This window comes from Branchiostoma lanceolatum, chromosome 14 (assembly GCF_035083965.1).
Source record: "Branchiostoma lanceolatum isolate klBraLanc5 chromosome 14, klBraLanc5.hap2, whole genome shotgun sequence".
Lineage (NCBI taxonomy): Eukaryota > Metazoa > Chordata > Leptocardii > Amphioxiformes > Branchiostomatidae > Branchiostoma > Branchiostoma lanceolatum.
The window spans coordinates 15,757,946-15,770,583 of record NC_089735.1 but is presented as its reverse complement, the minus strand read 5'-3'; the positions used below and the strand labels follow the sequence as shown (position 1 = coordinate 15,770,583).

Below are 12,638 nucleotides of genomic sequence, written 5' to 3'. Positions count from 1 at the left end.
ATGTTAATGAAATTGTTATCGTCTCTAATGTGGGTATCTTACTGGAGCTGCGGCAAGTTGGCGACTTCGCTGCGGCCGAGCGATTTGACAGAGCACTCAAAGAATTGCATCGATGAAAAAGAATCATTGAACGCTTTATGTGTTTTGTTGTCGTATCTAGTCATAAATGTACGTTTTGCATGATATTACTATTAGGAAGTCAATGGTTACACAAATCCAATTCAGGACGAGGTCTCCGGAGCGTGCCGCAGTCCAGTGAAATACCCGCCCTAGGAGATCTCATTAGCCATCACAGCGACTGCAATGATCTCAATGAATATCTGTTGCTGTCTACAAACAGTGCTATTATCTTCTCTAGATATAATCTTCTGGCCATTAGTTCTTCCGCAAATTGAATCTACCACTGGGGAACCTATCTTCTGTTTTGGTACATATCGTACATCATTTTAAATTTCTTTAGTCTTCAAGCACATTTGCACCCCACTAAATAGTATTGAAACGGATCATTGACAATTGCAAGCGTTCTGCTAAGGCATGCGCACTTTATACACCATCTGCATTCTCCTCTGTGTTGGAATTATATCAAAGTAAATTTTCATGAATTTTCAACCGCGTTTTTTTTACCTCACATTTTGCCAAGACAATGTGGAAATATTTTGGAATTGATTATGTATACTTTGCCCCAATAACGACGTCGGACTGCTTTCAACCAGTTCCTGGGGCATAGTTTATATAAAAGATATTGATTTTCAGATATCCTTTATTGACAATGTGGGTAGTTGTTATCTCCGTTTTGTTGACACATTAAGCACCTACCGTCCGACACAAGCGGGAAAATTTGTTTGATAAATGATTATGAGTTATCTTTAACCCATTTCCAGACAGCACAGTGCGTACTATGCTAGTGCTTGGCATTTACATTAGGCGTGTCAACATTTGCCATTTTTACTGCTAATCTTACATTGGCTTATACTTGGATACTGTCAGGTTAATTCCGAGCCGAACACGGTTAAAGGGAGCTGTTTAGAGACGTAGTCTTTGTCCGCACAAGAAGCTTCACTATGTGGTACCTAGTTCTTCTCGTGACCCTTCCGTCAGCACTAGGACAAGGTAAAGGATTTTGTTACTATACAGGCAATGTATGAGGGATATCCCTGTAGCTCAACTGGTAACAGCCTCGTAGACGAGCTCCTGGTTCCAATTATTTGGTAACTGGGAAACAACGGTTCGAATCCTGGGAAGGGCATCTCGGTTTGCGTTGCGCCCGTCTTTCGGAAGGGACGTTAAGTAGGGGGCTGTGTGTGTTTTCTGATCACGTTAAAGGGAAAGGGCTAGCAAAAAAAAAAAAACATCCATGTAAAAAAAATACACCGTGCTACAGAAACAGTAAGGAAACTTGCTGACTAATGTACCACTAGGCACTACAAGGTGAACAACACAGGCAATGTATGAGGCTTACTTGCATGAAACGTGACAACTTAATATTGTGTTTTAGTTCTTGCCCGAGGGCTAATTGCAACATGAAACAATGCATATAAAGGGTATATACTGTACAGACAGTGCGTGTTAACAATGTTGACAAGTAGAACAAATGGCTATTCTAAGAACTAATAGACACGCTGCTTTTCTTGACTAGAGTTCCTGTAATGTTCACCCTGTATTTCAAAAGGGAAATGAATGTATGCAACTTGTGCATAGCTTTATCTCAATTTTTAGATTACGAAATATGGGCCAAGAAGAATTTTAGACCAATGTCTTGTATAAGAGATTTAAAACGTCTGTCCAAGTTACTTGTCACAATCTTGGTTAAACTTTAAAGATACTGAAAGTTTGAATAGTCCAATGAGATTAAAAAACAGATATTTCTGTTACTAAAGTTATTCGAGAAAGAAAGATTTAAACTATGTGATGATGTCATTAAAAGCATGTTCTTTTGATTGCTATGGAGAACTGAACATGTACAATTGTAAAAGACTTCAAGTAGGTATTCAAACCTTATTTTTCTTTTATTAGAAAATTAATTTTAAAGTGAATAGCTCCCTGAAGCGCTTATGACACGAAAATACAACATTTTCCGATTGCATTTGATAATGATCTGTAGTACTATTCAATGTACATAAACATTTACACCAAATATAAACCCTTCTGATGTTATCAAACTGAGTATCTTGCAAATCATACTTCCAGTTCTTTCTTCCTGCCGCCAGGTAATCAAGATGATAATTTCCGACCGTGACGTCATAGTAAACATGGCAGTCGGTTCGGAACCTGGCACTGCGACGTGCAAACTATTGCAAGTTTCCTTTCTTTTCTTTTCTGCTCCGAACCGTCAATGGCGGGATTAACTTGATTACCTGGATAACCTGGTGGCAGGAATAAGGAACTGGAGGTACGAATTGTAAGGTTCGATGTTCAGTAACAGTTAACATCATACGGGTGAACATTTTGTACAAACGTCATTTTTCATTGAACAATTCTTATGATGGTTGCTTGTAATCAGCAACTGTAGTATTTTATGTCGTTGGTGACACATGCACTTTAAGTTGGCCCCATCCCTACCTTACAGGGTGCGGTGAGTACCTGACTACCCCTACGGGCGAGTTCACCACCCCGAACTATCCCGAAGATTATCCGAACAGCACACTCTGCAACTGGAACATCCAGGTCGGTAGCCATGGTAACCAAAATGGCGTCTGATTCTCATCTTGTTTTATCGTTGAACTATTATGTCATTTGTAATATAAATATCGAACGTTACATCTAGATAGCAGCATCTAGTTTTTGGTAACTTTATTTTTATCTAGACGATCAGTTTGAGGCACATGTAGTAGCCAATTATCAACATGCTTTTTGAAAATCTTATTGATACGAGTGTATCACCAGATTCTAACCGTTAACAACTTATATAAGGCGAATTAACGGCGCAGAACGAATTAATGCCTCCCTCGTTGACACGAGACAACAACATGAAATTTGAGTAAGCCATCGTGTTTTAAAAAGTTCCGTTAATCTATGCAGGAAGAATAGGATAAAGATAGTGTGTTTTCTTTGTATCTTAAGGTACTCTCGGCCAGTCACTTGTACCTGCAGTTCGAGGATCTGGAATTAGAACAGGTAGGGGGCATTTGTCGTGACCGAGTGGACGTCTGGGACCTGGCTGCCCCCAACCCCCTCTTAGGTAAGACATAAATATAGGACATAAGAAAATAATAACGTGAAATAGAAACCAGTGAAAATTGTTGAGGTTGTATTAAAGTTGTACCAAACGCTTTAAACCCCCATCCCTCCTGCCCGGACCCCGATTATTGTAATCATATAACGCTATCTATATTATCATATTGATACTGTCTCAGGCCATAGTGGACACCTTGTCGCTTTGAGAAAGATAGTCGAGGACTTACGAGGGTAATTCAAAAAGTAAAGCCATTACTTTCACAGCAGGTTCATCTTTGTATAAAATGAGATGAAATTTGTAATCAACTCAGTCGCTTATGAATATCTGAACAGCAAATTGACATATTTCAGTATCAAGAAGATATGGGCCTTTACATTTGTGGTAAATGTCAACCAATTTCGTACAAAAAATCGTGGAAAAACGAAACTGTACCATTCCTTAATGAGAACTGACAAATGTTAAGTCGCAAATTAGCCTAAAAACACGCAACTCTAAGTCTGTATTAGTTATAGTTTCATGTAGAAATTACCGTTGATTGCACTTGATGTAGCTTTATAGTAATCAGAAAAACTCTTAGATAGAACTAGATTGTTACCACGCTATCTGTAAATTGCTATACATTATTACCGATACAATTAGCCTAGAAACACGCAACGCTAAGTCTGTATTAGTTCCATGTTGCAAAGGCCGTAGAGCACACTGGATATAGTTTTACAATAACTAGAAATATTCTTGTATAGAACAAGATTGTTACCTTATAAATGTTGTCTGTAAATTGCCATACATTGTCACTGATGCAAATGTTGTACAATAAAATCGTTCATATGATGTTTATCGCATTACTCTCTGACTCACCTTCGTAACTAAGCGTTGGCAGATACGGAACATTGACTTGTCTAACACAGAGCTCAATATGCATTATAATTAAGTACAACTATTGCTACAGCTCGCGTGTGCGGAGACACTCCTCCAGGCCTCATCACAACCGCCAGCAGTTCCATCTTCCTCAACTTCCAGTCTGACGACTCCACTTCTTTCAGGGGGTTCAAGGTCTCCTACACGTCAGAAAGGCTACCCATGGGGGTGTCCTGGGGTGAGTAAAAAGAATGAACGAGCGAATGAATGAATGAATGGATTGATGAAGGAATGAATTAGTAACTTAGTATATTAATAAATGAGAGAGTGAGTGAGTGAGTGAGTGAGTGAGTGAGTGAGTGAGTGAGTTGGGAGTTGGTGTTTGGGTGGGTGAGTAAGTGAGTGAGTTGTGGCGTTTGTGTGGGTGGATGAGTGAGACTGTGAGAGTGAGCGAATGAGCGAGGTATTAAGTGAGTTCGTGAGTGAGTTCGTGAGTGAGTTCGTGAGTGAGTTGGGAGTTGGTGTTTGGGTGGGTGAGTGGGTGAGTGAGTGAGTGACATTGAGTGAGCGAGTGAGTGTGTGAGCGAGTTAGTGCATGAGTGAGTGATTGAGTGAGTGAGTAAGTCAGTGAGTGAGTGAATGACTGACTTACTGACTCACTGACTGACTGAATGACTGAATGACTGACTTAATGACTGACTAACTTATGCCACTCAACTCGTTCGTAGTATTCTAGGCTTTTGATTACCGTAAAACGTCTAGTTTTGCTTGGTACTGATGTAACCTTGTTCCGTTTTAAGACTGTTACACGGGCGATTCCATTGACTACCGCGGGACGGTTCGGGTGACTGAGACTGGGAAGACATGTCAGCGGTGGGACAGACAGACCCCCCACAACCACAACTTCAGACCAGATGTAAGTAGTGGGGAGGGGGTAACAAGACGGTGTCGTGGTAGCGTAGTGGCAGGGTTTTTGGCTCAGAGCCAAGAGGACCTGGGTTTGAATCCGGGGTCCCCTGACTTGTTCCGTTGACGTTGTGGCCTTGAAAAAGGCACTTAACACGTATTCCCTCACTTTATTCAGGTGAAAAAGAGTGCCTAGCTTTGGTTAAGGGGGTCCCTCTGATAGGACGTAAAACGCGGGGGTCCTTTGATTGAGAAGAGCCACACCTCGAGCACGTAAAGGATGCAACGCATTCATCGAAAAGAGTCGGGGTCCTTCTATGTGTGAGTGGATCAAATAAATCTGCCCCAATATGAAGAGCACAAACCTCGTGTGTTACGCCATGAGGCGGTTTATCTGGTATGTAATACAAACAAACAAACAAAAATCAAGACAGTTTCACTACCACTTATCGAATGGTTCCATGACTTTCAGGAGTTACTTACGCGTGTAAACAGTATATATAAGGCCAGCTATGACTTACATAGATAGTTGTCCGCGTTATGAGTAACATTCAGGCACATTTTGACCTTTACTTTCGATCTAGGTTCTTACCGATAGAGGTCTTGACGAAAACTTCTGCCGAAAGCCAGACGGAAACAACACTTACTACACGGACCACAGGCCGTGGTGCTACACCACCAACCCAAGTGTACGATGGGAATACTGTGACATCACTCCCTGTGGTAAGTTGTGTGACCAGTAGCATTGGACACTGGGAGTAACGTACATATCTCACATCACTCCCTGTGGTAAGTTGTGTGGCCAGTAGAGGACACTGGGAATGATATGTGACATCACTCCCTGTGGTAAGATGTGTGGCCAGTAGAGAACACTGGGAGTAATATGCATATCATATGACATCACTCCCTGTGATAAGGTGTGTGACCAGTAGAGTCACATTTAAAGGAATAGAGTTTCACTTTGTATGCTTCTTCCCTCCTCCTGCAAATTTTTTCAAATACTTTTTTACTTCATTGTTATTCTTGAAATCACAGAACCCGCAAATTCTAGAAAAAGTGGGGCATTTCTTCTTGCAGTGACTCCAAAAGGGAAGTCAAATCCAGCTTGTCTGGAAATAGCCAACACTATTGTGTTGTAGTCTATTGTTACAACAATGTCGGTCACAGTTCACTGTCACATGTATGGTTTTCCTTATGTTTCTACAATGTACCTGCAACTAGCCTTTGGGCATGAAATTGCAATAAAACTTTTTTTAAATGCTATTTTTTTATAGGTGCGAATAGATAACGTTGGGTAACATAAATTCGCCATTTTTCCGATAATGGTTGACTGAAATCAATCTAGCAGAACAATAAACCATCCTTCTTTTCTATTATTCTGTCAGTATCATGTACTATCTTTGCACTAATCATATATATGGTAGATTTTGTCTCTAGTGGTGCTGACACCATAATATTTCAACTTGAAACTACCGTCCGCCGCACGCACAATGACGGTGTTGTCGGACAGGTGTGAACATTATTTCGGGAGAGAAGATTCGTCTTGAATATCTTACCGCTAATTACATTTTATACAGCAGCTATTCGTTCCATCCTTGGCTTGAGGAGAGTGCTATGGATATAGACGAGTCCAAGTAAAAAAATAAATACACGAAAAAACGGCCGTACCACACACATCAGGCCTTCGGTAACATCCCGTTTGTTGAGTCGGTAGAACGTCACTCAAAGTCGATCCCCACCGTCATGGCAACGTGTACATTATTCATGGGAAGTTAGCTGTATGCCGTAGCAATGGTTATACTACTATGTCCATGTGTTCCTTGTTGTGTTAGGAGCAAACTTTAAGGAAAGCATCATCTTCAGTCCACTATCACACGCAATATTTAGACAAAAAAGTGTTCCTCACAAACCTTTGTCGTCTGCTTGACGGCAGGATTCTGGCAATAATATGGCGGCGGGAAAATACACGTGCAGTAGGTTGTAGCAACAAAGAGGAGTTTTGATGATTGATCACACTTAGAATCCAGTTGCAGGTTAGCAAAAGAGATTGTAATAAGTTGTCTTGTAAATAATTGTGTTTAGCAGGCAGGAGATGTGACATTTGTCTTATAAACCAGCGAACAACCGTGCAGTGTGATTCTCCCACGAAGCCCCCAGACTCTGTCAATGACGGACGGAGAGTTTTTGACGTCGCCAACTTTTAATGCATGGTTATCGAAGCTTTTCAGACAGTGTTCTGAATACGTTAGTCTATCCGGTTTGCATTGCTGGCGTTATAACTGATTTTGCATCTAGCACACATCCCTAAAATACACCGTTTCAAAAAATGGCGAATTTAAGTACCCCGCGAATTTATGTTACCCAACGTTAGATAAATGAAACCAAACATTATTGACACCACCGATGTTCATGCCCACCCAAGAGGACGGCGTTACACCTACAGTCCCTACTACAACCGTGTCGACCACAACAGTGTCTACCGTCCCGCCTACCCCTGACTACTGGACAGGTTCAACCCTGGCTCCGAACGCCAGTGAATGTGGTGTTCCCTCCATCCCTCCTATAACTGATTCTACGGCCAGAATCATCGGTGGCATGGACTCACGTCCGGGGAGTTGGCCTTGGCAGGTAACTTTTACAGGTTTGCGTAAAGAAACCCGTTCTGCTTTTACCCACTATATCTGCACTGGGGCAGCCATCTTGTTTTAAACTGTTTGGGGAGTTGGCCTTAGTAGATAACAATCATTACAGCTTTGCGACATGTCTGTTTTCCCACCATTCAAACGGCCGCAGTCATCTTGTTTTAAACACATTAAATCTGATTTGAAACACCGTGTGGAACAGACTTGATAATGGGAATTGCTTAGTCATCTATATCTTCTGTCGCTGCATAGCACATGTGCTCGAACATGCTCTGGAGCATGATTTAGCCGTATTAGTTCATGCACAATGGAAACAAGTTTGGCAATGAAAAATTATTGCCATGGCGATGGTGTAATTTAACAAAAGTACCAACGAAGCACTCTTAATCTGCCATCATTATTTGTTGACATATTTAAGACTAAGTAATCCGAATGACAAAGACTGGTGTTGTTCATTTGAAACTTTGGGTAAGCCCGATGTTACGATTGTGTTGGAACTTATACTTTAATCCTGCTACAGAGCTCTACGAACACCGGCGAAGTTTCAAGCTAATACTACACTTTAGTCTTGTATTCTTTACCGCACCTCGAAGGTTTCTCTTTGGCAGCTAGGCTACGATTCCCACGTGTGCGGAGCTTCTCTGATCGGTCGCCAGTGGGTCCTCACCGCGGCGCATTGTGTGGAGAGGTACGGTTGTTCAAACTTTCTCAGCATTACGTAACGGTAACCCTACCCAATAGGGAACGAGTACGAGGGGTGATTAATCAGTCAATCGCCGCCAGTTTCCCCGAGGAAGTTGTGTATGATTAGGTGTCACCATTTCCACAGGTTTGCGATAGCAAAACGTGTGCTGATGTGTTGATTTTGACGTGGAATGTTATGTGTGTGTTGTTGCGGTCTTCGGTAATAGAGAGACGGCAAGAGCTACAACGATAAACGACTTATGATGGTATGGTAGTTTTGGATGTGACTAATATGTTACGGTCGTTGCGTTGTGGTCTTCTGTTAACATTTTCTTTTTGATAGGGCTCAAAATCCGACTCAGTGGAAGGTTCGTGTGGGTAGCTACACTCGGGAGGTCACTGACCCCAATCAACAGGAGTATGACGTCAAGCACGTCATCATGCACCCACGCTACGACACGCAGACTCTGGACAACGACATCGCGCTGATACAACTGAACGATCCCGTCACCATCTCTGCGCATGTGCAGCCGGTGTGCATCTCAGCACAGGAGGTTCCGGAGGGTTACGACTGTTACGTGACAGGATGGGGGGACACCCTAGGTGAGCTATAACTTCCTTGGTGTAAGGGGTGGGGCGTATGTAAAAGTCCGTATGAGTTGCGTACTGACATGTTTGGCTAAAGCCCCGGCCCTGTCACACTTGTGCGTATATACAAGTCCGCAGGAGTCGCTTATTAGCATGTTTTTGGTTAAGGTTAAGCTTGCAGCCAAAGAAGTAATTTCTTTGGTTCAATAAGTAGGCTGCACAACGATAGGTTAATGTGAATAGCAACTTCTTCCTCTCATCAAACTTTACTTAAACCAAAGAAATTTTGATGCGCAACTCATACGCACTTGAATACAACAAGTGTGACAGGGCCCTTAGGTAAAGTTTGCGGGAAAGAAGTTGTTTCTAAATTTGACCCAGCTACCCCCATAATAACCCCCCCCCCCCTCTCCCGCTATGCAGCCTTTTTATCGAACCGAAATACTTTTTTTCGACGGCAAACTTTACCTGAGACAAAAAATGGAAATATGCAATTCATACGGACTTGATTAGACGCATTCGTGTGACCCCCCGCAACCGCCCCAAGTATCTAGATTAGATTACATGTCTCTATATGCATAGCCAGTATGGAGTAACACAGTTTCGCAGGCGCGGCAGCAGCTGGTTAAAATACACTAAAAGACCTGTAACACCTGACAATTTGGTGGCGCCTCAAGGACATGTGTTTGCAAAAAAAGGCAGAAAACTTGCCTTCACCAAAGGAAATAGGACATGTGCAATCTATTACTGTAACAATGATTTATTGATGCTTTTTAAAAATCTGCAATTTTGCTCCTGCATTCATTGCTACAACAACCCCAAACGAGGTCAGATGAGGCGAGGACAACAAAGCAAAAGGCATTCCAAATGTTTATCGACTTCCATGGAAGACTAGGAACAAATTTACCTCCCCCGTCTTGATTACAATCATGTTCAATCTTGTGGTTGAAGTACATGGTTTTAATGACTTTCTTTGATGTAGGATCGGGCAGCGATCTCGGCTACTTCCTGCAACAAGCTCGGATCCAGGTCATCGACACCGTTGTGTGCAACCAATGGAACTGGTACAACAATGACGTCACAGACAACATGGTGTGTGCCGGGTACGAGGCTGGTGGGGTGGACGCCTGTCAGGTAAGCACTAGGAATAAGTTTGGTTTGTCGTTAGTATGAAAGCTCATCTCAGTTCCATGATTAGCTCAGTTGCATGATTGTGTCGTAATTTTCGACTGAATCGTTGATTTCTCTTCAACTATCTGACTCAACTGCTCTGGGCGCAAAATGTATGCAAGTGTGACGTTATCAGTGGGTCAAAGGTTGTCGGAAGTCAATATCGCCCGTTGTCCCTGCGGACAGAATCAGCTGATTTACCCTGATGTAGATGACCTCCTTTACTCCTCTCAGAATTCGAAGTAAACATATTCGTTATCCATAATTTCAACATCTTCCAAAGAAATTTTGTGTCCTAGTTTGATGTTTTGTATTTGTTGAGCATTTAACACCATTATTGTTATCGTACGTTTTGCAGATATGTACAAAGGCGATACTTATCGGTTTAACTGGGTGTACAGAACGTGTGGAATGGAACAAAATGGGAACGAGTCCATTTCGTTCCCATTTTGTTCCATCCCGATCCAGTTCGCACTTTCTATACACCGGTTTTATTCGTATCAGTGTTGTAACAAACAAAAGACCGACAAAAACTTTGTACCCACAGGGTGACTCCGGCGGACCGATGGTTTGCCAGAGTAAGGACGGAACGTGGTACCAGGCCGGGGTCGTGTCCTGGGGCCACGGCTGCGCACAGGCCAAGAAGCCCGGCGTCTACACCAAGGTGGCCCGGTTCGTTCACTGGCTAGATCATACCATGTCAGTACATGACAACGATCACGCCATCTTTGGTAAATAGGCACAAATCGACGTAGAATAGACAGACCCCAAGACAACCGTCAGCAGTGTGCGATTGTTGCCAGTGGCAGTTTAAGAGGTGTCTGGAGGTTGTAGATTGAAATAAACTTGCTGACCTTTGATTGTGTCGTGTATGTTTTTTTTCATAGCTTAATGCTGTTGTTGTTAACCTTGTTGTGCCCAGAGGCACATAGGTCAGCAAGGTTCCTTGCTGTTTCAATAGCAGGGGATATTTTTCTACAGTGAGGGGTTGCTAGTCCTCGAGGCACCCCTTCGAATACGGGACCTCCATTTTACGTCCTTTCCGAAAGATGGGTGCACCCGCAACCGATCTGCCCTTCCCAGGATTTGAACTGGGGTCTCCAAGTTACATACATGTCCAGTATCAGGGTGAAATGGCAGAAGTTCTAAGAAGTTAAGATCAGTTAACGTCACCTGTAACCTAGGGCACGCCATCGACGTTAGCCGAAGTTAAGAGTGACGTCATTTTAACTTCTATCAATGGCCCGTGAGGGGGCATAAATTGGCAAAAGTTAGGTATGGCGTCATCCTAACTTCTGTCACTGGCCCGTGAGGTGGTAGAGGTTGGCAGAAGTTAGACTCACTGTCGAGTTTAGAATCGGTCGACAGGGGCTTTAGACGTGAAGGTATATGCCCATCCCCATACTTTCCAGCTGTTTCGAACTCCCTATCGTAACTGCTGTGACCCAAGATCCGTTTGTCCTTGGTTCTAATGTGTATATGTAACCAGTGCTGAGAATTGTCTCACCTGTTAAAAACATCATACCTCTTTGGGAACGGAAGAAATTTGCATTAAAAAACATTCAACCAATCAGATATCCGATGGCGCCGTAAGCGACAGAATTATCCTAAAAATAGATCATTTCGGCGTTCCTTCAGATCGCGGGAAAAAATGCCTTCCGATTACAAAAGGAGACAATTTTGTGGACTTTGTCTGATTCTTTTGTTACCCTGTGAAGTTTAACCATGTTCAATTAACAGAGGGCTAATGTAAATATTTCGTTTCAATGGCCTTCAACTGGAGTTGATGGTCATGTCGACTCATGTGCCTTATTACCTATACCCGTTCCATATCGTGACCTCCAAAAGCTAAGTAATAAACGTTGCTGGTAACCATCCACCGAAGGGCAGTTTTACGGACTATGCAATACAGAAGGGCTGTCTACAGGACCTGTCCCTCCGTCCGTCCTGTGACAGAAATTTGATCGTTGAAACGGTAGAAAACTTCACCCCATCCATCCAAAAAATCAAAACTTTATGACATGAAGCTGATGACAATGTACTTGTGTAATATGACAGATTTAATAGCAAAAATTAAGAACATCGACTTTCAAATGATGAGTGGGACGGAAACAAAATGTTTAATTCATTGCAGGAAGACAACCCTGTAATATATTACGTTACAGATAACGGACAGATACGCGTTCAAGAGGGCACTTAGTTTGGTGGATAGGAAGGCCAATAGACTCGAATTGCAAAGTTTAACCCCGTCATATTCGCTTTATTGTGTCGCAAATTCTTACTGAAAGTAACTTAGTAGAAGGTGACCCTTTATTCCTGCTACACTCACGTGTCAGGTACCGAAAACGAAGAAATACACAACGTGAGGTTAATCACCACACGAGGATGGCACGTTCCGTGTATTCCTTCATGTCAACCGGAGTTGGTTGTCAACTCCGCTTGCTGTGATGAATTTCACGCTGTATACAATGTATACCTCTCAGTGAGTTACGTTAACATAAACTGTGATTCGTTGCCTTTCTCTCCATTTTCACTTAATACAACCGAGTCTCGAATACAGTCAAACCTGCCTAGGCGACCACCTTTTCAACGCGACCACCTGGCCATGGCGACCGCTT

At 42.6% G+C, this 12,638-nt stretch overlaps 1 protein-coding gene across 1 annotated transcript; it reads left to right on the top strand.

The window, feature by feature from the left end:
- The first annotated feature begins 905 nt into the window (after positions 1-905).
- Positions 906-10,878, top strand: LOC136448823 (plasminogen-like). The gene is made up of 11 exons (XM_066448476.1): positions 906-1,110; positions 2,567-2,664; positions 3,061-3,178; positions 4,122-4,268; positions 4,831-4,946; positions 5,521-5,659; positions 7,359-7,564; positions 8,172-8,266; positions 8,606-8,865; positions 9,833-9,984; positions 10,568-10,878. The coding sequence occupies exons 1-11, from the start codon at positions 1,062-1,064 to the stop codon at positions 10,757-10,759; spliced, it is 1,572 nt and encodes a 523-aa protein (XP_066304573.1). The 5' UTR covers positions 906-1,061; the 3' UTR covers positions 10,760-10,878.
- The last annotated feature ends 1,760 nt before the right edge of the window (positions 10,879-12,638 follow it).